This window comes from Oncorhynchus masou, chromosome 28, assembly GCF_036934945.1.
Source record: "Oncorhynchus masou masou isolate Uvic2021 chromosome 28, UVic_Omas_1.1, whole genome shotgun sequence".
Lineage (NCBI taxonomy): Eukaryota > Metazoa > Chordata > Actinopteri > Salmoniformes > Salmonidae > Oncorhynchus > Oncorhynchus masou.
In genome coordinates this window covers 82,510,911-82,537,923 of record NC_088239.1, presented here as the reverse complement: position 1 = coordinate 82,537,923, position 27,013 = coordinate 82,510,911, and the positions used below count along the sequence as shown (strand labels likewise).

The 27,013-nt window shown below is 46.0% G+C and overlaps 1 protein-coding gene across 1 annotated transcript in view; it reads left to right on the top strand.

Moving 5' to 3' along the window:
- Positions 1–25,014, top strand: part of LOC135518407 (phospholipid-transporting ATPase IC-like) — a 53,316-nt gene extending 28,302 nt beyond the window's left edge. Inside the window, exons 12-28 of the mRNA XM_064943580.1 lie at positions 468–658; positions 1,059–1,267; positions 1,764–1,807; positions 2,738–2,894; positions 3,236–3,424; positions 3,863–3,975; positions 4,254–4,418; positions 8,686–8,797; positions 11,116–11,191; positions 12,243–12,375; positions 12,564–12,852; positions 13,045–13,268; positions 14,217–14,300; positions 22,970–23,215; positions 23,503–23,641; positions 24,216–24,346; positions 24,635–25,014. Coding sequence (XP_064799652.1) covers positions 468–658; positions 1,059–1,267; positions 1,764–1,807; positions 2,738–2,894; positions 3,236–3,424; positions 3,863–3,975; positions 4,254–4,418; positions 8,686–8,797; positions 11,116–11,191; positions 12,243–12,375; positions 12,564–12,852; positions 13,045–13,268; positions 14,217–14,300; positions 22,970–23,215; positions 23,503–23,641; positions 24,216–24,346; positions 24,635–24,862 — 2,730 coding nt within the window. The 3' untranslated portion in view covers positions 24,863–25,014. The remainder of the gene's footprint in view (positions 1–467; positions 659–1,058; positions 1,268–1,763; positions 1,808–2,737; positions 2,895–3,235; positions 3,425–3,862; positions 3,976–4,253; positions 4,419–8,685; positions 8,798–11,115; positions 11,192–12,242; positions 12,376–12,563; positions 12,853–13,044; positions 13,269–14,216; positions 14,301–22,969; positions 23,216–23,502; positions 23,642–24,215; positions 24,347–24,634) is intronic.
- Positions 25,015–27,013: the final 1,999 nt, after the last annotated feature.

Below are 27,013 nucleotides of genomic sequence, written 5' to 3'. Positions count from 1 at the left end.
AATTCACTGCTGGACTGAGGGACCTTACAATTATCTGTATGTGTGTGTGTTACAGAGATGAGGCAGTCATTCAAAAATCATGTTTAACACTATTATTGCACACACAGTGAGTCAATGCAACTTGTTATGTTACTTGTAAAGTGAAGTGTATGCTTGCCATAACAAAGGGCTTCAATATACTTATTGACTCAAGACATTTCAGTTTTTCATTTTTAATTAATCTGTTGTAACATTTCCAAAAGCATAATTTCACAACATTATGTGGGGTATTGTATGTAGGCCAGAGACACAATCTCAATTGAATACATGTTTTATTCGGGCTGTTTTAACACACTAAATGCGGAGTCAGTCAAGGGGGTGTGAATACTCTCTCTGAAGGCTCTGTACATGCTTGATGGTGGCTTGTGAGAATAGAGAGACAGTGGAAGAACTCCCTCCCAAAGCTCATCCCTTCCTTCCTCCGCCAGATCTTTGTGATCCTGATCCTGGTGTGTGCTGGCCTGGCCATCGGAAACTCCTTCTGGTACGAGGAGGTAGGCAGCAGGGCCTGGTATCTGAAAGATGGCAAGGATCAGACTGCTTCTTACAGAGGTTTCCTCAGCTTCTGGGGGTACATCATCGTGCTCAACACCATGGTTCCCATCTCCCTCTACGTCAGGTGAGTCGTCACAAAACCCAGGCGAGCTCGCACCTGTACCCTCTATTACCCTCGATCTCAGAAGAGATGGTTGTTTTCAGGATCAGCAATGGTCATATATCCAAGTTCCAATTATCCTAACACACAGACGTCAGTTTACCTGAGGCTAATGTCAGCTGGCATTAGAACATTAGAACATTTAGAACTAGAACATTAGAACTAGAACATTGAATATGTCTCGATCTAAGACTTGAAGTCTACTTCCACAGACTTTATTAGACTTTATTACAGCTGTTTTAATGTTCTAATTATCCTATTCTAACACGTATAAATTGTGTTTCTGATGGGGGAAAAAAAGTCAACCTGGATAATTTCTCCTAACCTGACTGTCATGATGTTATTTCCTCTACTTCCTGTCCAGTGTGGAAGTGATTCGTTTGGGCCAGTCGAAGTTCATCAACTGGGACCTTCAGATGTACTACCAAGAGAAAGACACGCCAGCCAAGGCCCGTACCACCACCCTCAACGAACAACTGGGTCAGATCGAGTACGTCTTCTCAGACAAGACCGGTACCCTCACGCAGAACATCATGGCCTTCAAGAAATGCACCATCGCCGGACGCACCTTCGGTTAGACAAATGTCCTTTCGCTTCTGACACCATGTATTGATGGGGCGGCAGGGTAGCCTAGTGGTTAGAGTGTAGAGGCGGCAGGGCAAGGTAGCCTAGTGGTTAGAGCGTTGGACTAGTAACCGGAAGGTTGCAAGTTCAAATCCCCGAGCTGACAAGGTACAAATCTGTCGTTCTGCCGCTGAGCAAGGCAGTTAACCCACTGTTCCTAGGCCGCCATTGAAAACTGACTTGCCTCATTAAATAAAGGTAAAATAAAAATAAAAAATTGATAAGGAGAAGAGCAGAACATCTTCAGGAAGATAAAAATTGATAGGTTGTACAGAGCATTATGGGTACTGCAGTGTATCATGCTAAACTTATATCCTGGCTTGGATGGACATTCTGGTCCACTGCATTTGTGTTAGACATGACAAAAATGATGTAAAGATGTTGTGAAGATGCCTGTGTTACACGACTAAGTATAACAACTAACCAATGCTTTTCATTTTGCCAGGTGACCCCACCACTGCCGAGGGAGTGACTCTGAATCGTGGAAAGGTGAGGGTTACCGTTCTATTCCGATTGTCACGGTGTAACATGACTGTTTCTGCTATTCAAAACGCTTTACATTTCAACGTCTGTTGCGAGAGATCACATTTTAAAATAAAACTATTCAGGGTCAGGCTCCTGGACTCGGATCAAGCATAGTCCCAGACTAAAAAGCGTGTTCAATGGAGATTCCCCATTTGAAAGTGTTAGTTCAGGACCTAGGTTAAATCTGGGTCCAGGAAACTGGCCTTCCGAGTATCTGTAGCATCGTGTTGATGGTCATTTCTTCCCCTCGGTACTTCACAGCCAGACTAAAAAGCGTGAAAGTGTAGTTAGTTCAGGACCTAGGTTAAATCTGGGTCCAGGAAACTGGCCTTCCGAGTATCTGTAGCATCGTGTTGATGGTCATTTCTTCCCCTCGGTACTTCACAGCCAGACTAAAAAGCGTGAAAGTGTAGTTAGTTCAGGACCTAGGTTTAATCTGGGTCCAGGAAACTGGCCTTCCGAGTATCTGTAGCATCGTGTTGATGGTCATTTCTTCCCCTCGGTACTTCACAGCCAGACTAAAAAGCGTGAAAGTGTAGTTAGTTCAGGACCTAGGTTTAATCTGGGTCCAGGAAACTGGCCTTCCGAGTATCTGTAGCATCGTGTTGATGGTCATTTCTTCCCCTCGGTACTTCACAGCCAGACTAAAAAGCGTGAAAGTGTAGTTAGTTCAGGACCTAGGTTTAATCTGGGTCCAGGAAACTGGCCTTCCGAGTATCTGTCACAGCATCGTGTTGATGGTCATTTCTTCCCCTCGGTACTTCACAGCCAGACTAAAAAGCGTGAAAGTGTAGTTAGTTCAGGACCTAGGTTAAATCTGGGTCCAGGAAACTGGCCTTCCGAGTATCTGTAGCATCGTGTTGATGGTCATTTCTTCCCCTCGGTACTTCACAGCCAGTGGATTTCAGCTGGAACAAGTACGCAGACAGCAAGTTTGAGTACCTTGATCATTCCCTGGTGGCCTGCATCCGGTCCAAGAAAGACAAAGAAACGCTGGAGTTCTTCAAGCTGCTGTCTCTGTGTCACACTGTCATGGTGGAGCAGAAAGAAGGTGAGCATTCGACAACCTGTATTCTAGTGATGCTAGAGGTCAAAGTTCAGACGTCACCGATTTATACATAATGGGCTGGTATCCCGGACACCGAAAAAGCCTGGTTCTTAAACGGGGGGGGGAAAACATGCTCAATGAAGAATTTGTTGAAAATGTTTCTTAGACCAGGATCGATCTTTATCTGTCTGGGGGAACCGGCCCAATATTTATTTAACAGGAACATACACAAACTGGTAGTCTTAGTTTAGTGCACTACAGACACTGATGAATAGTCTATAATACAGGTGTAACATAACCTCTGACCCCAGAGTTGATGTGCGTCTGTTGTCCTCAATCCTCAGATGAGTTGGTGTACCAGGCAGCCTCTCCTGACGAGGGAGCTCTGGTGACGGCTGCCAGGAACTTCGGTTTTGTGTTCCTGTCCCGTACCCAGGACACCATCACCATCAGCGAGATGGACCAGGAGATGACCTACGAGGTGCTGGCCCTGCTCGACTTTAATAGTGACCGCAAACGCATGTCCATCATCCGTGAGTGACTGTTTTTTAAGTCTGTGATCCCTGGGACTTATGTAGGGTTGTAAAAACTCTGGATATTTTGGAGTTCCCAGGTTTGTTCGAATTCCTAGTTGGAGAATTCCCTCCCTGGGAACCTCCCTGTTTTATTCCCTCTCTGGGAACCTCCCTGTTTTATTCCCTCTCTGGGAACCTCCCTGTTTTATTCCCTCTCTGGGAACCTCCCTGTTTTATTCCCTCCCTGTTTTATTCCCTCTCTGGGAACCTCCCTGTTTTATCCTCCAGGATTTTTGGGGAACTTTGGGAAAGTTGAAATTTTGCAAAATTAACCCTTTCACTGTGACCATCTCCCTAATGTGCTGTCTTCTCACTCACTCACTCACTCACTCACTCACTCACTCACTCACTCACTCACTCACTCACTCACTCACTCACTCACTCTCACACACACAGTGAGGTTCCCCGATGGCCGGATCCGTTTGTACTGTAAAGGAGCAGACACGGTCATCTACGAACGCCTCTCTCCTAACTCCAGACACAAGGAAGTGACCCAGACTGCTCTGGATGTGAGTCAACAATATCTGTTCTGGGGTGTTTTTTTATTAATATGGCAGGAGTGCCAAACTCCTTTTGCCCAGGGGCCACATTCTGGCGTCATAGTTTGAGGCTCAAAGTCGTACAGCAGAGGTCTATGTGGAGTTGCAGTGGCCTTAGTTCGACGTGTTGTTGAACTCTGAGCTCGGACATTGTGGTCACGTAACAAATTTAAACTTGAGCTCAAATAGTTTCTCGAAAAATAGACGATGCATGTTTTTCATTGGTGCATCATTCTCTTCCATTGTAGATCTTTGCCAACCAGACTCTCCGGACCCTGTGTTTGTGTTATAAGGATATCAGTAAGCAGGAGTTTGACGCCTGGGCTAAGAAGCACAAGGATGCCAGTGTTGCTATGGGCAACAGGGAGGCTGCTCTAGATCGAGTGTATGAACAGATTGAGAACAACTTCATGGTAGGACACACTCCAAATACTTCAATCAATCAAGTCACTTCTACAATGTAGAGGGCCGACATTTTGGTCTGGATCGTTAAGATATGAGAGGCCATCGGTCTTTACGTAAACATTTTTTTTTAACTGTTATTTTACCAGGGAAGTTGCCTGAACACATTCTCATTTACAAGCACCGACCTGGGGAATAGTTTGTATTTGTGTTTATTACGGATCCCCATTTGTTCCTACCAAGGCAGCAGCTACTCTTCCTGGGGTTTGTTATGGATCCCCATTTGTTCCTACCAAGGCAACAGCTACTCTTCCTGGGGTTTATTATGGATCCTTCCTGGGGTTTATTATGGATTAGTTCCTGTCAAGGCAGCAACTACTCTTCCTGGGGTTTATTATGGATCCCCATTAGCTCCTGGGGTTTATTATGGATCCCCATTAGTTCCTGCCAAGGCAACAGCTACTCTTCCTGGGGTTTATTATGGATCCCCCTTAGTTCCTGTCAAGGCAGCAACTACTCTTCCTGGGGTTTATTGTGGATCCCCATGAGTTCTTACCAAGGCAACAGCTACTCTTCCTGGGGTCCAAACACACCAAACCATCCACATTACATATAAAACAACAGATTTAAAAAAGTGAACTATGTTTGTACTGAATGAACTTAAGATCAAACAGTACATCATATAACATCCCTACACCATCACATGTCAACAACACCACATGTTCAATACAACTATCACAATGTGTGCCTTTGCATGTGTCTGTACCTTGATGTGTGTCTCTTCACAGTCCCCGTTGTTCCATCAGGTGTATTTTTACCTGTTTATTAAATCTGATTCTACTGCTGCATCAGTTACCTGATGTGGAATAGAGTTCCATGTAGTCATGGCTCTATGTAGTACTGTGGAATAGAGTTCCATGTAGTCATGGCTCTATGTAGTACTGTGGAATAGAGTTCCATGTTGTCACGGCTCTATGTAGTACTGTGGAATAGAGTTCCATGTTGTCATGGCTCTATGTAGTGCTGTGGAATAGAGTTCCATGTTGTCATGGCTCTATGTAGTACTGTGGAATAGAGTTCCATGTTGTCATGGCTCTATGTAGTGCTGTGGAATAGTTCCATGCACCTCTGTGGAATAGTTCCATGTTGTCATTCTGGACTTCCCATAGTCTGGGACTGTGAAGAAGAGACCTCTTGTGGCATGTCTTGTTTTTATTTGAATTTTTTTAACCTTTATTTAACTAGTAAAGTCAGTTAAGAACAAATCATTATTTACATTGACTGCATACCCCCGGCATACCCCCGGCCAAACCTGGACGACGCTGGGCCAATTGCGTGCTGCCCTATGGGGACTCCTAATCACGGCCACTTGTGGGTGTCCGCGCTGTGTGCTAGTATTTTAAACGGACAGCTAGTACATTCCGCTTGTCAACACCTCTTACAAAAAACAAGTAGTGATGAAGTCATTCTCTCTTCCACTTTGAGCCATGAGAGATTATTGACATGCATGTTATTAATGTTTGCTCTCCGTGTGCATCCAAGGGCCAGCCATGCTGCCCTGTTCTGAGCCAATTGCAATTTTCCTAAGTCCTTTTTTGTGTCACCTGACCACACGACTGAACAGTAGTCAAGTTGCGACTAAACTAGGGCCTGTAGGACCTTCCTTGTTGATAGTGTTGTTAAGAAGGTAGAAACTAGGACCTGCCTTGTTGATAGTGTTGTTAAGAAGGTAGAAACTAGGGCCTCTAGGACCTGCCTTGATAGTGTTGTTAAGAAGGCAGAGCAGCGCTTTATTAGGAACAGATTTATCCAATCTTAACTACTGTTGTATCAATATGTTTTGACCATGACAGTTTACAATCCAGGGTTACTCCAAGCAGTTTAGTCACCTCAACTTGCTCAATTTCCATGTTATTCATTACGAGACATAGTTAAGGTTTAGGGCTTACTGAGTGATTTATCCCAAATAGAATGCTTGTAGTTTTGTAAATATTTAGGACTAACATATTCCTTCCCATCCATTCTGAAACTAACTGTAGCTCTTTGTTAAGAGTTGCAGTCATTTCAGTCGTTGTAGTAGCTGATATGTATAGTGTTGGGTCATCCACATACATAGACACTCTGGCTTTACTCAAAGCCTGTGGCATGTCGTTAGTCAAAAGCAAGGGTCCTAAACAGCTACCCTGGGGAATTCCTGATTCTACCTGGATTATGTTTGAGAGGCTTCTATTAAAAAAAATGTATTTCACCTTTTATTTAACCAGGTAAGCTAGTTGAGAACAAGTTCTCATTTGTAACTGCGACCTGGCCAAGGTCAAGCAAAGCAGTTAGACACATACAACAACAGAGAGTTACACATGGAATAAACAAAACATACAGTAGAAAAAAAGAAAACAAGTCCATATACAGTGAGTGCAAATGAGGTAAGATAAGGGAGTTAAGGCAATAAATAGGCCATGGTGGCGAAGTTATTACAATACAACAATTAAACACTGGAATGGTAGATGTGCGGGAGCTGAATGTGCAAGTAGAGATACTGGGGTGCAAAGGAGCAAGATAAATACTGTATGAGGATGAGGTAGTTGAATGGGCTGTTTACAGATGGGCTATGTGCAGTGATCTGTGAGCTGCTCTGACAGCTGGTGCTTAAAGCTAGTGAGGGAGATAAGTGTTTCCAGCTTCAGTGATTTTTGCAGTTCCTTCCAGTCATTGGCAGCAGAGAACTGGAAAGAAAGGCGACCAAAGGAGGAATTGGCTTTGGGGGTGACCAGTGAGATGTAACTGCTGGAGCGCGTGCTACGAGTGGGTGCTGCTATGGTGACCAGTGAGCTGAGATAAGAGGGGACTTTATTAAAGAATCCTCTGTGTTCTGTTAGACAAATAACTCTTTATCCACGATATAGCAGGGGCTGTAAAGCCATAACACATGTTTTTCCAGCAGCAGACTGATTTGATAATGTCAGAAGTCACACTGAAGTCTAACAAGACAGCCCCCACAATCATTTTATCATCAATTTCTCTCAGCCAATCATCAGGCATTTGTGTAAGTGCTGTGCTTATTGAGTGTCCTTCCCTGTAAGCGTGCTGAATTTGTTTACTAAGGGTTGGTAAACAGGCTGATTGGTTGGCTATTTGAGCCAGTAAAAGGGGCTTTACTGTTCTTAGGTAGCGGAAAGACTTTAGCTTCCCTCCAGGCCTGAGGGCACACACTTTCTGGGCGTCTTAGATTGAAGATGTGGCAAATAGGAGTGGCAATATTGTCCACTATTATCCTCAGTAAATTTCCGTCCAGATTGTCAGACCCCGGTAGCTTTTCACCTTTTTCACACTGGCTTCATGGAATTCAAAGTACAATTCTTGTCTTTTTATAATTTGGTCCGATATATCTGGATGTATAGTGTCAGCGTTTGTTGCCGGCATGTCATTCCTAAGTTTAATTATTTTTTTTTTATCTTGCCAATGGGAAAAAGTCGTTGATGTTAGTGGGTTTTGTGATTTAAATTTTCAATTCCTCATCAAATCAAGGGGATTGAACAGTTTTTACAGTACTTTTCTTAATGGGTGCAGTCTTAATGGAATAAGTAGTTTCATAAATGTGTCAAGCGTCCGCTTGCTCCTCATTACACACCACAGACCAACAAATATTCTTCACATCAACAACATAGGAATCACTACAAAACTTATTGTATGACCTCTTATACACTATATTAGGCCCAGTCTCTGGAACTTTGGTTTTCCTAGAGATGGCTATTATATTGTGATCACAACATCAGATGGATTTGGATACTGCTTTAAAGCACAGTTCTGCAGCATTAGTAAAGATGTGCTGTTTGTAACTACCCTGGTAGGTTGACTGATAACCTGAACCAGGTTGCAGGCACTGGTTACAGTTTGATGCTTTCTCTTGAGTCGGCATCCTAATGAAAGCCAGTCAATATTTAAAATCACCCAGAAAATATACTTCTCTGTTGATATCACACACATTATCAAGCATTTCACACATATTATCCAGATACTGACTGTTAGCACTTGGTGGTCTATAGCAGCTGCCCACCAGAATTTACAGTAGAGAGTGGGGATGAATGAGCCAGTTGGAAGCTGGGGATGATTAGGTGGCCACGATGGTATGAGGGCCAGATGGTAAATGTAATCAGGACACCGGTTTTAACACCCTTTATCTCGTGTTACCAAAGAAATCTGACTCTTACTTTTATTAAAGCCGCCACTTTCTGGTCTGAAAAGTCACCCGGTTTACTTTTTGTTTATGTCCTTTCGCAGATGATCGGAGCGACTGCCATCGAGGACAAGCTCCAGGACGGGGTTCCTGAGACCATCGCCAAGCTGGCAAAGGCTGACATCAAGATCTGGGTTCTCACCGGAGATAAGAAAGGTGAGAGAGAGAGAAGAAAGGTGAGAGAGAGAGAAGAAAGGTGAGAGAGAGAGAAGAAAGGTGAGAGAGAGAGAAGAAAGGTGAGAGAGAGAGAAAGGTGAGAGAGGAGAAAGGTGAGAGAGAGAGAAGAAAGGTGTGAGAGAGAGAGAGAAGAAAGGTGTGAGAGAGAGAGAAGAAAGGTGTGAGAGAGAGAGAAGAAAGGTGTGAGAGAGAGAGAAGAAAGGTGTGTGAGAGAGAGATAAGAAAGGTGTGAGAGAGAGAGATAAGAAAGGTGTGAGAGAGAGAGAGAAGAAAGGTGAGAGAGAGAGAGAGAAGAAAGGTGAGAGAGAGAGAAGAAAGGTGAGAGAGAGAAGAAAGGTGAGAGAGCTGTGTTCACATGGCGGCCAGCCTTTGTCTGGAATGTTCATCTCTATCTAACCGGGGCCTGGGCTTTACAGTCGGGTTCCATCCCTGTTCCCTATTTAACACACTGCTTATAACCAGGGCCATAGTAGTGCACTTCTGTACAGTATAGGGAATATGGTTCCACTTGGGCTGCAGCCCATGTTTACAGTGCCTTGCGAAAGTATTCGGCCCCCTTGAACTTTGCGACCTTTTGCCACATTTCAGGCTTCAAACATAAAGATATAAAAATATTTTTTGTGAAGAATCAACAAGTGGGACCCAATCATGAAGTGGAACGACATTTATTGGATATTTCAAACTTTTTTTAACAAATCAAAAACTGAAAAATTGGGCGTGCAAAATTATTCAGCCCCCTTAAGTTAATACTTTGTAGCGCCACCTTTTGCTGCGATTACAGCTGTAAGTCGCTTGGGGTATGTCTCTATCAGTTTTGCACATCGAGAGACTGAATTTTTTTCCCATTCCTCCTTGCAAAACAGCTCGAGCTCAGTGAGGTTGGATGGAGAGCATTTGTGAACAGCAGTTTTCAATTCTTTCCACAGATTCTCGATTGGATTCAGGTCTGGACTTTGACTTGGCCATTCTAACACCTGGATATGTTTATTTTTGAACCATTCCATTGTAGATTTTGCTTTATGTTTTGGATCATTGTCTTGTTGGAAGACAAATCTCCGTCCCAGTCTCAGGTCTTTTGCAGACTCCATCAGGTTTTCTTCCAGAATGGTCCTGTATTTGGCTCCATCCATCTTCCCATCACTTTTAACCATCTTCCCTGTCCCTGCTGAAGAAAAGCAGGCCCAAACCATGATGCTGCCACCACCATGTTTGACAGTGGGTATGGTGTGTTCAGGGTGATGAGCTGTGTTGCTTTTACGCCAAACATAACGTTTTGCATTGTTGCCAAAAAGTTCAATTTTGGTTTCATCTGACCAGAGCACCTTCTTCCACATGTTTGGTGAGTCTCCCAGGTGGCTTGTGGCAAACTTTAAACAACACTTTTTATGGATATCTTTAAGAAATGGCTTTCTTCTTGCCACTCTTTCATAAAGGCCAGATTTGTGCAATATACGACTGATTGTTGTCCTATGGACAGAGTCTCCCACCTCAGCTGTAGATCTCTGCAGTTCATCCAGAGTGATCATGGGCCCCTTGGCTGCATCTCTGATCAGTCTTCTCCTTGTATGAGCTGAAAGTTTAGAGGGATGGCCAGGTCTTGGTAGATTTGCAGTGGTCTGATACTCCTTCCATTTCAATATTATCGCTTGCACAGTGCTCCTTGGGATGTTTAAAGCTTGGGAAATCTTTTTGTATCCAAATCCGGCTTTAAACTTCTTCACAACAGTATCTCGGACCTGCCTGGTGTGTTCCTTGTTCTTCATGATGCTCTCTGCGCTTTTAACGGACCTCTGAGACTATCACAGTGCAGGTGCATTTATACGGAGACTTGATTACACACAGGTGGATTGTATTTATCATCATTAGTCATTTAGGTCAACATTGGATCATTCAGAGATCCTCACTGAACTTCTGGAGAGAGTTTGCTGCACTGAAAGTAAAGGGGCTGAATAATTTTGCACGCCCAATTTTTCAGTTTTTGATTTGTTAAAAAAGTTTGAAATATTCAATAAATGTCGTTCCACTTCATGATTGTGTCCCACTTGTTGTTGATTCTTCACAAAAAAATACAGTTTTATATCTTTATGTTTGAAGCCTGAAATGTGGCAAAAGGTTGCAAAGTTCAAGGGGGCCGAATACTTTCGCAAGGCACTGTACCTCCCAACATTGTGTTACTGTTGATTTAATGACTGAGATAACATCTTGAGCTGCTACTTCACTGAGTTTGCCTCTTGATGGATTAGATGTGTATTGATGATATTAACATTAACATTTTCTTCTATATTTCCTCCTTGCAGAAACGGCGGAGAACATTGGCTATTCCTGTGAGCTGCTTACCGATGACATGCAGATCCACTATGGAGATGATATCAAGTAGGTTTAAGATATTAGAGGAGAAGTGTAGGTCTATGGGCCCCAGTGCTTGATGTGAGTCATCCGTGTGTAGCTGTGCTCCTGTAAAGGCTAGGCTGCTCCTGTAAAGGCTAGGCTGCTCCTGTAAAGGCTAGGCTGCTGCTGTAAAGGCTAGGCTGCTCCTGTAAAGGCTAGGCTGCTCCTGTAAAGGCTAGGCTGCTCCTGTAAAGGCTAGGCTGCTCCTGTAAAGGCTAGGCTGCTCCTGTAAAGGCTAGGCTGCTCCTGTAAAGGCTAGGCTGCTGCTGTAAAGGCTAGGCTGCTGCTGTAAAGGCTAGGCTGCTGCTGTAAAGGCTAGGCTAGGCTGCTCCTGTAAAGGCTAGGCTGCTCCTGTAAAGGCTAGGCTGCTCCTGTAAAGGCTAGGCTGCTGCTGTAAAGGCTAGGCTGCTGCTGTAAAGGCTAGGCTGCTCCTGTAAAGGCTAGGCTGCTCCTGTAAAGGCTAGGCTAGGCTGCTCCTGTAAAGGCTAGGCTAGGCTGCTCCTGTAAAGGCTAGGCTAGGCTGCTCCTGTAAAGGCTAGGCTAGGCTGCTCCTGTAAAGGCTAGGCTAGGCTGCTCCTGTAAAGGCTAGGCTAGGCTGCTGCTGTAAAGGCTAGGCTAGGCTACTGCTGTAAAGGCTAGGCTAGGCTACTGCTGTAAAGGCTAGGCTACTGCTGTAAAGGCTAGGCTAGGCTGCTGCTGTAAAGGCTAGGCTAGGCTGCTGCTGTAAAGGCTAGGCTAGGCTGCTGCTGTAAAGGCTAGGCTAGGCTGCTGCTGTAAAGGCTAGGCTAGGCTGCTGCTGTAAAGGCTAGGCTAGGCTACTGCTGTAAAGGCTAGGCTAGGCTGCTGCTGTAAAGGCTAGGCTAGGCTGCTGCTGTAAAGGCTAGGCTAGGCTACTGCTGTAAAGGCTAGGCTAGGCTACTGCTGTAAAGGCACCTGCTGTATTTGCAGAGTGAAGTTATGATAATACACTGTTACAGAGAGTGTAGTTGAGTGTAAGATGTAGTTCTGATGTTTCACGGTCTTGTGTGTGTGATAGTGAGAAGCTGCGAATCAGACAGGCAAGCCGGAGGGACCAGCTGCCTGCGTCCGGGCGAACCAGGAAGAAGGTTCCGGATCCGTTCTTCTCCGAGCCTGGCAAGAACGCACTCATCATCACTGGAGGCTGGCTGGTGAGTGTAGACTACAGCTAGTTACTGTTGCTGTTCAACATGAAATGATCATTAAAGGCGTACACTTGACTCAGCCTAATATTTACATAGAGCTTTTTAATTTCATTGTTTTGTGAGGTTTTTCTTTTGTGAACAAAAGTATATATTTTTTTTGTAAAGACTAAATAGGCGTCTGTCTCTCTCCACAGAACGAGATCTTATACGAGAAAAAGAAGAAACGCCGCCGCCTTCGCTTGAAGCGTCTCGGAAGGAGACCCGCCTCCGCCACGCCTCAGGACTCCACCCAGCCAATCGACGACTGGGAGAAGGAGAGTCGTCAGGTGGACTTTGTGAACATGGCGTGTGAGTGCGAGGCGGTCATCTGCTGCCGGGTCACGCCAAAACAAAAGGCCAACGTGGTCAGCCTGGTGAAGAAGTATAAGAAGGCCGTCACGCTGTCCATCGGAGACGGAGCCAATGACGTCAACATGATCAAGAGTACGGGAGGAGATTTATTTGGTTTAATGTTAAATTATTCATGATTTGTGAGCAGTTGTTATCGCTGAATTGTAGTTCTCACCACAAAGCCTTTTGTAGTGAAGTGTTGTGTGATATCTACTCCCCCTTTGCGAACTCCTCACCTCTTCAGCTGTTGGAGACAAATTCTCTGTTTTTGTCCCCCCTCTCCAGCTGCAGACATCGGTGTGGGTATATCTGGACAGGAGGGCATGCAGGCGGTGATGTCCAGTGACTATGCCTTCGCTCAGTTCCGGTACCTGGAGCGTCTCCTGCTGGTCCACGGTCGCTGGTCCTACATCCGCATGTGCAAGTTCCTCCGCTACTTCTTCTTCAAGAACTTTGCCTTCACCCTGGTCCACTTCTGGTACTCCTTCTTCAATGGGTTCTCAGCTCAGGTGAGAGAATGTTCTAGAGGTAGGGTATATCCCAACTGGTACAATATTCCCTAAATAGTCCACTACTTTTGACCAGAGCCCGACTTTTGACCAGAGCCCGATTCCCTAAATAGTGCACTACTTTTGATCAGACTAAATAGTGCACTACTTTTGACCAGAGCCCGCCCGGTTCCCTAAATAGTGCACTACTTTTGACCAGAGCCCTAAATAGTCCACTACTTTTGACCAGAGCCCGGTTCCCTTAAATAGTCCACTACTTTTGACCAGAGCCCGGTTCCCTTAAATAGTCCACTACTTTTGACCAGAGCCCGGTTCCCTTAAATAGTCCACTACTTTTGACCAGAGCCCGGTTCCCTAAATAGTCCACTACTTTTGACCAGAGCCCGATTCCCTAAATAGTCCACTACTTTTGACCAGAGCCCGATTCCCTAAATAGTCCACTACTCTTGACCAGAGCCCGATTCCCTAAATAGTCCACTACTTTTGACCAGAGCCCGATTCCCTAAATAGTCCACTACTTTTGACCAGAGCCCTAGGGTGCCATTTAGGGCACCATCTGTCTAAACTGCATTTTCAACGGCCACTTATTTACTAGACTGACTTCAAAACCCTCACATTACTTTTGTACCATATACTATGGTACAGATGATTGATCCTAAATGTGGACATGTATTTGATGATAGAGGGGCGGCAGGGTATCCAAGTAGTTAGAGCATTGGGCCAGTAACTGAAAGGTTGCTCGATCAAATCCCCGATCTGACAAGGTAAACATCTGTCTTTCTGCCCCCCTGAACAAGGCAGTTAACCCACTGTTCCCCGGTAGGCCGTCATTGTAAATAATAATTTGTTCTTAATCAACTGACTTGCCTAGTTAAATAAAGTTTTAAATAAAATCTAAAAATGGAGGAGTAATTTATTGTGTGATATATGACTATGATACTACTCCAGGTTGCCTATGAAGATTGGTTCATCACCTTGTACAATGTGATGTACAGCTCTCTTCCTGTCCTGCTGGTTGGCTTGTTGGATCAGGTAAGCTATTAAGGAGATACATTTTTGAAAATGTCCATAATATATCCAAATCTAATTTGTATTTGTATTAAACAACAGTGAAATTGTTACTTACGGGACCTTCGTCAACAATGCAGAGAGATTAGAAAATTGAGAAATAATACTGTAGGAAAGGAATAAAACAATGAGTAATGATAACTTGGCTATTCACACTGGGCACCAGTTGTCTTCAAATGCCAGCTGGACAAGCTGATATTTTATATAGAGGGAACAGGCTTTATGTTCACTGTTTTTAATGATGAACATTGAATGAAAACTCCCATCTTATTCCGATCATATTACACGTAAATGTTAATACAGTGGTTCCCAAACTTGGGTACGGGACACTGGGATACTGTGTGGGATACTGGGATACTGTGTGGGGTACTGGGATACTGTGTGGGATACTGGGATACTGTGTGGGATACTGGGATACTGGGATACTGTGTGGGATACTGGGATACTGTGTGGGATACTGTGATACTGTGTGGGATACTGTGATACTGTGTGGGATACTGTGATACTGTGTGGGATACTGGGATACTGTGTGGGATACTGGGATACTGTGTGGGATACTGGGATACTGTGTGGGATACTGGGATACTGTGTGGGATACTGGGATACTGTGTGGGATACTGGGATACTGTGTGGGATACTGGGATACTGTGTGGGATACTGGGATACTGTGTGGGATACTGGGATACTGTGTGGGATACTGGGATACTGTGTGGGATACTGGGATACTGTGTTGGGGGACACTGGGATACTGTGTGGGATACTGGGATACTGGGATACTGTGTGGGACACTGGGATACTGTGTGGGATACTGGGATACTGTGATACTGTGTGGGATACTGTGTGGGACACTGGGATACTGTGTGGGACACTGGGATACTGTGTGGGACACTGGGATACTGTGTGGGACACTGGGATACTGGGATACTGGGATACTGGGATACTGGGACACTGGGATACTGGGATACTGTGTGGGACACTGGGATACTGTGTGGGACACTGGGATACTGGGATACTGTGTGGGATACTGGGATACTGTGTGGGACACTGGGATACTGTGTGGGACACTGGGATACTGTGTGGGACACTGGGATACTGTGTGGGACACTGGGATACTGGGATACTGTGTGGGACACTGTGTGGGACACTGGGATACTGTGTGGGACACTGGGATACTGGGATACTGTGTGGGATACTGGGATACTGTGTGGGATACTGGGATACTGGATACTGTGTGGGATACTGGGATACTGTGTGGGATACTGGGATACTGTGTGGGACACTGGGATACTGTGTGTGGGACACTGGGATACTGTGTGTGGGACACTGGGATACTGGGTGTGGGACACTGGGATACTGTGTGGGACACTGGGATACTGTGTGGGATACTGGGTGGGATACTGTGTGGGATACTGGGATACTGTGTGGGATACTGGGATACTGTGTGTGGGACACTGGGATACTGTGTGGGACACTGGGATACTGTGTGTGGGACACTGGGATACTGTGTGTGGGACACTGGGATAATGTGTGGGACACTGGGATACTGGGATACTGGGATACTGTGTGGGATACTGGGATACTGTGTGGGACACTGGGATACTGTGTGGGACACTGGGATACTGTGTGGGACACTGGGATACTGTGTGGGACACTGGGATACTGTGTGGGATACTGGGATACTGTGTGGGATACTGGGATACTGTGTGGGATACTGGGATACTGTGTGTGGGATACTGGGATACTGTGTGGGATACTGGGATACTGTGTGGGACACTGGGATACTGTGTGGGATACTGGGATACTGTGTGGGATACTGGGATACTGTGATACTGTGGGATACTGGGATACTGTGTGGGATACTGTGTGGGATACTGGGATACTGTGGGATACTGGGATACTGTGTGTGGGATACTGGGATACTGTGTGGGATACTGTGTGGGATACTGGACACTGGGATACTGTGTGGGATACTGGGATACTGTGTGGGACACTGGGATACTGTGTGGGATACTGGGATACTGTGGGATGGGATACTGTGTGGGATACTGTGTGGGATACTGGGATACTGTGTGGGACACTGGGATACTGTGGGATACTGTGTGGGATACTGTGGGACACTGGGATACTGGGATATGGGACACTGGGATACTGTGTGGGATACTGGGATACTGTGTGGGATACTGGGATACTGTGGGATACTGGGATACTGTGTGGGATACTGGGATACTGTGTGGGATACTGGGATACTGTGTGGGATACTGTGTGGGACTGGGATACTGTGGGATACTGGGATACTGTGTGGGATACTGGGATACTGTGTGGGATACTGGGATACTGTGTGGGATACTGGGATACTGGGATACTGGGATACTGTGTGGGATACTGGGATACTGGGTGGGATACTGGGATACTGTGTGGGATACTGGGATACTGTGTGGGATACTGGGATACTGTGTGGGATACTGGGATACTGTGTGGGATACTGGGATACTGTGTGATACTGGGATACTGTGTGGGATACTGGGATACTGTGTGGGATACTGTGGGATACTGGGATACTGTGGGATACTGGGATACTGTGTGGGATACTGGGATACTGTGTGGGATACTGGGATACTGTGTGGGATACTGGGATACTGTGTGACACTGGGATACTGTGTGGGGATACTGTGGGATACTGGGATACTGTGTGGGACACTGGGATACTGTGTGGGATACTGGGATACTGGGATACTGTGTGGGACACTGGGATACTGTGTGGGACACTGGGATACTGTGTGGGATACTGGGATACTGTGATACTGTGTGGGATACTGGGATACTGTGTGGGATACTGGGATACTGTGTGGGATACTGGGATACTGTGGGATACTGTGTGGGATACTGGGATACTGTGGGATACTGGGATACTGTGTGGGATACTGGGATACTGTGTGGGATACTGGGATACTGTGTGGGATACTGGGATACTGTGTGGGATACTGGGATACTGGGTGTGTGGATACTGGGATACTGTGTGGGATACTGTGTGGGATACTGTGTGGGATACTGGGATACTGTGTGGGATACTGGGATACTGTGTGGGATACTGGGATACTGTGGATACTGGGATACTGTGTGTGGGATACTGTGTGGGATACTGGGATACTGTGTGGGATACTGGGATACTGGGATACTGTGTGGGATACTGTGTGGGATACTGGGATACTGTGTGGGATACTGGGATACTGGGATACTGTGTGGGATACTGGGATACTGTGGGATACTGGGATACTGTGTGGGATACTGGGATACTGTGTGGGATACTGGGATACTGTGTGGGATACTGTGTGGGATACTGGGATACTGTGTGGGATACTGGGATACTGTGTGGGACACTGGGATACTGTGTGGGATACTGGGATACTGTGTGGGATACTGGGATACTGTGTGGGATACTGGGATACTGTGTGGGATACTGTGTGGGATACTGGGATACTGTGTGGGATACTGGGATACTGTGTGGGATACTGGGATACTGTGTGGGACACTGGGATACTGTGTGGGATACTGTGTGGGACACTGGGATACTGGTGGGATACTGGGATACTGTGTGGGACACTGGGATACTGTGTGGGATACTGGGATACTGTGTGGGATACTGGGATACTGTGTGGGATACTGGGATACTGTGTGGGATACTGGGATACTGTGTGGGACACTGGGATACTGTGTGGGATACTGGGATACTGTGTGGGATACTGTGTGGGATACTGGGATACTGTGTGGGATACTGGGATACTGTGTGGGATACTGGGATACTGTGTGGGATACTGGGATACTGTGTGGGATACTGGGATACTGTGTGGGATACTGATACTGTGTGGGATACTGGGATACTGTGTGGGATACTGGGATACTGTGTGGGATACTGGGATACTGTGTGGGATACTGGGATACTGTGTGGGATACTGGGATACTGTGTGGGATACTGGGATACTGTGTGGGATACTGGGATACTGTGTGGGATACTGGGATACTGTGTGGGATACTGGGATACTGTGTGGGATACTGGGTGTGGGATACTGGGATACTGTGTGGGATACTGGGATACTGTGGGATACTGGGATACTGGGATACTGGGTGTGGGATACTGGGATACTGTGTGGGATACTGGGATACTGTGTGGGACACTGGGATACTGTGTGGGATACTGGGATACTGGGATACTGTGGGATACTGGGATACTGTGTGGGATACTGGGATACTGTGTGGGATACTGGGATACTGTGTGGGATACTGGGATACTGTGTGGGATACTGGGATACTGTGTGGGATACTGGGATACTGTGTGGGATACTGGGATACTGTGTGGGATACTGGGTGTGGGATACTGGGATACTGTGTGGGATACTGGGATACTGTGTGGACTGGGATACTGTGTGGGATACTGGGATACTGTGTGGGTGGGATACTGGGATACTGGGATGGGATACTGGGATACTGTGTGGGATACTGGGATACTGTGTGGGATACTGGGATACTGTGTGGGGGATACTGTGTGGGATACTGGGTGTGGGATACTGGGATACTGTGTGGGATACTGGGATACTGTGTGGGATACTGGGATACTGTGTGGGATACTGGGATACTGTGTGGGATACTGGGATACTGTGGGATACTGGGATACTGTGTGGGATACTGGGATACTGTGTGGGATACTGGGATACTGTGTTGGGACACTGGGATACTGTGTGGGATACTGGGATACTGTGTGGGATACTGGGATACTGTGTGGGATACTGGGATACTGTGTGGGATACTGGGATACTGTGTGGGATACTGGGATACTGTGTGGGACACTGGGATACTGTGTGACACTGGGATACTGTGTGGGATACTGGGTGTGGGTGGGATACTGTGTGGGATACTGTGTGGGACTGGGATACTGTGTGGGATACTGGGATACTGATACTGTGTGGGATACTGGGATACTGTGTGGGATACTGGGATACTGTGTGGGATACTGGGATACTGTGTGGGATACTGGGATACTGTGTGGGATACTGGGATACTGTGTGGGATACTGGGATACTGGGATACTGTGTGGGATACTGGGATACTGTGGGATACTGGGATACTGTGGGATACTGGGATATGGGATACTGGGATACTGTGTGGGATACTGGGATACTGTGTGGGATACTGGGATACTGGGTGTGGGATACTGGGATACTGTGTGGGATACTGGGATACTGTGTGGGATACTGGGATACTGTGTGGGATACTGGGATACTGTGTGGGATACTGGGATACTGTGTGGGATACTGGGATACTGTGGGATACTGGGATACTGGGATACTGGGATACTGTGTGGGGATACTGTGGGATACTGGGATACTGTGTGGGATACTGGGATACTGTGTGGGATACTGGGATACTGTGTGGGACACTGGGATACTGTGGGATACTGGGATACTGTGTGGGATACTGGGATGGGACTGTGTGGGATACTGGGATACTGTGTGGATACTGGGATACTGTGTGGGATACTGGGATACTGTGTGGGACACTGGGATACTGTGGGATACTGGGATACTGTGTGGGATACTGGGATACTGGGATACTGTGTGGGATACTGGGATACTGTGTGGGATACTGGGATACTGTGTGGGACACTGGGATACTGTGTGGGATACTGTGTGGGATACTGGGATACTGTGTGGGATACTGTGTGGGATACTGTCTGGGATACTGTGTGGGATACTGTGTGGGATACTGGGATACTGTGTGGGATACTGGGATACTGTGTGGGATACTGGGATACTGTGTGGGATACTGGGATACTGTGGGATACTGGGATACTGTGTGGGATACTGGGATACTGTGTGGGATACTGGGATACTGTGGGATACTGGGATATGGGACACTGGGTGTGGGATACTGTGGGATACTGGGATACTGTGTGGGACTGGGATACTGGGATACTGTGTGGGATACTGGGATACTGGGACACTGGGATACTGGGATACTGTGTGGGATACTGGGATACTGTGTGGGATACTGGGATACTGTGTGGGACACTGGGATACTGTGTGGGATACTGGGATACTGTGTGGGATACTGTGTGGGATACTGTGATGGGATACTGGGATACTGTGTGATACTGGGATACTGTGTGGGATACTGATACTGTGTGGGACACTGGGATACTGGGATACTGTGGGATACTGGGATACTGTGTGGGATACTGTGTGGGATACTGGGATACTGTGTGGGATACTGGGATACTGTGTGGGATACTGGGATACTGTGTGGGATACTGGGATACTGTGTGGGATACTGGGATACTGTGTGGGATACTGGGATACTGTGGGATACTGTGTGGGATACTGGGATACTGTGGGATACTGGGATACTGTGTGGGACACTGGGATACTGGGATACTGTGTGGGATACTGTGTGGGATACTGTGTGGGATACTGGGATACTGTGTGGGATACTGGGATACTGTGTGGGATACTGGGATACTGTGGGATACTGGGATACTGTGTGGGATACTGGGATACTGTGTGGGATACTGTGTGGGATACTGTGTGGGACTGGGATACTGGGATACTGTGTGGGATACTGGGATACTGTGTGGGATACTGGGATACTGTGTGGGATACTGGGATACTGGATACTGGGATACTGTGGGATACTGGGATACTGTGTGGGATACTGGGATACTGTGTGGGACACTGGGATACTGTGTGGGATACTGTGGGATACTGGGATGTGGGATACTGGGATACTGTGTGGGGATACTGTGTGGGATACTGTGTGGGATACTGGGATACTGGGATACTGTGGGATACTGTGTGGGATACTGTGGGGATACTGTGTGGGACACTGGGATACTGTGTGGGATACTGGGATACTGTGTGGGATACTGGGATACTGTGTGGGATACTGGGATACTGTGTGGGATACTGGGATACTGTGTGGGATACTGTGATACTGTGTGGGACACTGGGATACTGTGTGGGATACTGGGATACTGTGTGGGACACTGGGATACTGTGTGGGATCCTGTGTGGGATACTGGGATACTGTGTGGGATACTGGGATACTGGGATACTGTGTGGGATACTGGGATACTGGGATACTGTGTGGGACACTGGGATACTGTGTGGGATACTGGGATACTGTGTGGGATACTGGGATACTGTGTGGGATACTGGGATACTGTGTGGGATACTGGGATACTGTGTGGGATACTGGGATACTGTGGGATACTGGGATACTGTGTGGGATACTGGGATACTGTGTGGGATACTGTGTGGGACACTGGGATACTGTGTGGGACACTGGGATACTGTGTGGGATACTGTGTGGGATACTGGGATACTGTGGGATACTGTGTGATACTGGGATACTGTGGGATACTGGGATACTGTGTGGGATACTGGGATACTGTGTGGGATACTGGGATACTGTGTGGGATACTGGGATACTGGTGGGATACTGGGATACTGTGTGGGATACTGGGATACTGTGGGGGATACTGTGGGATACTGTGTGGGATACTGGGATACTGTGTGGGATACTGTGTGGGATACTGGGATACTGTGGGATACTGTGTGGGATACTGGGATACTGTGTGGGATACTGTGTGGGATACTGGGATACTGTGTGGGATACTGGGATACTGTGTGGGATACTGGGATACTGTGTGGGATACTGTGGGATACTGTGGGATACTGGGATACTGTGTGGGATACTGGGATACTGTGGGATACTGGGATACTGTGTGGGATACTGGGATACTGTGGGATACTGGGATACTGTGTGGGACACTGGGATACTGTGTGGGATACTGGGATACTGTGTGGGATACTGGGATACTGTGTGGGATACTGGGATACTGGGATACTGTGTGGGATGGGACACTGGGATACTGTGTGGGATACTGGGATACTGTGTGGGATACTGGGATACTGTGTGGGATACTGGGATACTGTGTGGGATACTGGGATACTGTGTGGGATACTGGGATACTGTGTGGGACACTGGGATACTGTGTGGGATACTGGGATACTGTGGGACACTGGGATACTGTGTGGGATACTGTGCGGGATACTGGGATACTGTGTGGGATACTGGGATACTGTGTGGGATACTGGGATACTGGGATACTGTGTGGGATACTGGGATACTGTGTGGGATACTGGGATACTGTGTGGGATACTGGGATACTGTGTGGGATACTGGGATACTGTGTGGGATACTGGGATACTGTGATACTGTGCGGGACACTGGGATACTGTGTGGGATACTGGGATACTGTGTGGGACACTGGGATACTGTGTGGGATACTGGGATACTGTGTGGGATACTGGGATACTGTGTGGGATCCCCCTGGGCCCATTGAGAAAACATTTCAGCTTATTATCAAACAAATGATCTTCAAATGGGTATAGAATACAACCGCTTAGTGCCAACAAAGGATCTCTTAAACTACTAAAATTTAGTGAATATGAACACACAGCCTTAACAAGCCTTGTCCAAGTGGAGTCCCCTGCATTTAAGTGTCAATTTGGGAGAATGTGCAGTACAAGTTTGGGAAGCCCTGAGCTAATATGAAATGTATATTTCCTGTTTCCTTGAAGGATGTGAACGACAAGCTGAGCAGAAAGTTTCCCAAGTTATACCTCCCTGGTCAGCAGGGGGCGCTGTTCAACTACAAGAACTTCTTCATCAGTCTGTTCCACGGCATCTTCACCTCTCTGGTGGTCTTCTTCATCCCGTACGGGGCGTTCCTCCAGACCATGGGGCAGGACGGAGAGGCACCGTCAGACTACCAGTCCCTCGCTGTGGTCATGGCCTCTTCTCTCATCTTCACCGTCAACCTGCAGGTAGCTGACTTGTTCCTCAATGGATTTATTGATTGGTGGATTGATTATGTTTATTGTCCTTCAAAAGGGGTTATTCATTCCATAACTCACATGTAGACACAAGAAACAAACTCTGGTGTGTTTTCAGAAATCTGTTGAGTTAAAAAAAAAATATATACATATACATACATACATACATACATACATACATACATACATACATACAAGCCTATTTTTACAGCAAGTGCTGTTTCCTCCTGCTGTGTTGGAATAGATGATGTAACTTCCTGTCTCTCATACTCTCCCAGATATCTCTGGAGACGTCATACTGGACCTTTGTGAACTGCTTCGCCGTCCTCTGCAGTATTGCCATATACTTCGGCATCATGTTCGATATCCACAGTGCAGGAATCCACGTCATCTTCCCATCAACCTTCACTTTCACCGGTGAGTTCTGCCTCTTCGGATCTGGGTTCTGTCATACGGATGAAAACAGACTAAAACCGGGAGAGACTTCCTGGACCTTGTGTAACAGTATAACTGTAGACCGTCCCCTCGCCCCGACCCGGGCTCGAACCAGGGACCCTCTGCACACATCAACAACAGTCACCCACAAAGCATCGTTACCCATCGCTCCACAAAAGCTGCGGCCCTTGCAGAGCAAGGGGAACTACTACTTCAAGGTCTCAGAGCAAGTGACGTCACCGATTGAAACGCTATTTAGCGCCTTAACTAAGCTAACCATTTCACATCCGTTACACTTGAATGCCCTAATAAATACTATCCTGGGTCGTGTTCATTCGGCCACACAGATGATAGCAAAATGTTTCACAATGGAGAATGAATGTTTCTTATTGGACAAGTTTAGGTAGTACCCCCCCCCCTCCCCTAATTCTGTCAGTTTTCTTCCAATTCGCACCTTATGAACATGACCCTGGCCATATGGCTCTTGTCACAGATGGTGAGTAATTACTGTGCTTTTCTAACCCAGCGTATGTGTTTGTATTTCTGCGTGAGTCAGGTGTAGCCCCTAACGCGCTCAGACAGCCCTATCTGTGGCTGACCATCATCCTGACTGTGGGAATCAGCCTGCTACCGGTCATCTTCATTCAGTTCCTCTGCAAAACCATATGGCCGTCCGTTGGAGACAACGTAAGGCCCAGCTACCACTAACCCGAAAATGACTTTACTCATAATGTCTTGATATCTGTAATATGTGATATGTCCAGGGTACGGGCTCGTTGCCTCTGCAATATTGTGAGATGTTTTTGTATCCGAGATCTGTGGATTGTGGGGGGTGTTCGAAATGGAAAAATCTGGGTAACAACATCCTGTCTCAAGTGCTCTTGAATAAAACCCACCACACATCCATATTTTAAAAAAACTTGTTTATGAAGATTTTATGAATGTTTATTGAATAATTGTTTCTCACCGACGCAGGTCCAGAGGAACAGGAAGAAGTATGAGGAGGAAGAGGAGGAGGAGAAGAAGAAACCGGCTCCGTTCCAGCGCGACAGACGCTCCCGCCGCTCGGCCTACGCCTTTTCTCACTCCCGGGGTTACGCCGACCTCATCGCGTCAGGCCGCAGCATCCGTCGGCGGCCTGCTGTAGCTCGCCCCGACCCAAGGGACAGTATTACAGAGGTCCCCCAAGCCAGTAACATATGAGGGGGACTCACCGGCCTGGCACTCGACTGGTCCCAGATCTGTTTGTGCGGTCTTGTCTAGTCATAGACTTGCATATGGAAAGAATAGGTATAGAAATGTATAGATTAAAAATTACACAATGTCTATGGTGACAATGACCAGAGGAGTTGGCAGGACAGATCTGGGATCAGGATAGCCTGTCCCTATTTTTTTGTATTTTATTTTACCTTTATTTAACTAGGCAAGTCAGTTAAGAACAAATTCTTATTTTCAATGACGGCCTAGGAACTATGCATCTGGAACTGAGAACATACCGCTGGGCCTCATCTCACCGACCTGGCATGGTCTGAATCTATGCAAAGACTCTAACCATTCAAAAGCTCACTGAAGCACTACTGTTGGGGTTCATGTTTTATACGGTTTATTATGAAAACAAAAAACCCAATGTTTTAATCTCCAGGATTTTTAAGTCTTATTTTAGTTCTCCTCAACTGGATGGTTGGAGCATTGCTCGTCATCATTGGGTACTCCTGACATACCTTGGCTTGTATTCATGAAGCCTCAAGGGTTAGAGCGCTGATCTAGGACCAGCCCCCCCCCCTCCCCCTCCCCCTACCGTACATGTAATCTTATTCATATGATCAAAAAGGGAAAATGTATGTTTGAGCAGCACTTTGTGAATACGGGCCATGGAGTAATTGGTTTGGTTATGTTGCCTGTCACAGTGTAATAATGCTATCTGTTGCAGGGGTTGCATTTCATCTGGATCTTGGGAGTTTTACTTATTTTTATTTTATTTTTTTGTCTTAATTTAATATATTGTGATTTATTATTATTGTTTGATTTTGGATTTAAATTTACTGGATCAGTTTTTAAATGCTTACTTGCAGTCAGAAGGGTGTCGTAATCAATCACATTTTATTAATGCACAACAATTTCAGCTTTTTTTTTTTTTTTTCGGCTTGTAAGGAAGCTCCTCAGTGGTGGATCCTAACTAGATGATACTTTATTTTTCTCTTCATTTTATGGTGTCTTTACTGCTGTAAGTCATTTGACATACTTCATATGGACATGGTTGTATTGTATACATGCTTTTTAAAGATGAACCAGTTGTTTACATCAGCCCCTATAGAACCCTGCTGCACCTCTGGACATGCGCTAGCTGTTGTTTTTACCTGAGCCAAATAACCCCCTTTTCAAAATCAAAACCGGATGCTAGTCGTATTCTGAGATGCCAGTAGACACAACTCTCTAATTGTAATCTATGAAGTATGAATGGATTTGATGATTTGCCATTTTAATGCTGTCTTTCTATTGACTTGACATTTCATAACATTTTATATAGTCGGACCATAGAAATAGAACTCATTCTGGTTCACTGTCTCAGTCTACAAGGATGCGGGCATTTGCATTGAGACTCAGCCATGGTTATTTGCCAAATACACCATTTTCCTTATATCAGCCTTGAATCAATATGACCCTTCACCTGAAACAATACTCTGCGAGTGTGTTAGAAATAGCACTTTAATCCCTATATTGTGCACTACGTTGGACCAGGGCTCTGGTAGAAAGTAGTGCACTATATAGGGATTAAAGTGACATTTGGGACAGTCGTGTTTATTCTGTTACATACTTGTTTCTCTGTGTATAAAGTGACATATCTACACAAACCTTGAGCAAATAGTTAGTCCATTTGGTATACAGCAACAGATCCATTGGACAACTCCCTATCACTCCCGTTTTAAAAACTTGTTTTTAGCATTTTGTGTAAAAATGACTTTGAATAAAAACTACCGATACAGAGAAGCTTTCGGGTCTCAAATTATAGATGGGGAAAATAGTAAAATGTTTCTGCCTAGAAGCAGTCACTATATTGCTGTTCTCTTCAGTTCTCCATGTTGTCTATACGTTTCATATGTCAAATAGTATTTGTCACATGCGCCGAATACAACAGGTGCAGTAGAGTTTACCGTGAAATGCTAACAAGCCCGAAAGAGATTATCGTTCAGTGGGAGAAACATACTCCACCCACACATTTTTTTTTTTTTTTTTTTTACAGCACCAACACTAACCCCGGCAGTGGGACATGTGCTCCACCTGCAGTCCAATAACTGGATTGATTACCATTATGAACATCCATTTGCCTCAACCAATATGGTTGCCAGCGCAAGA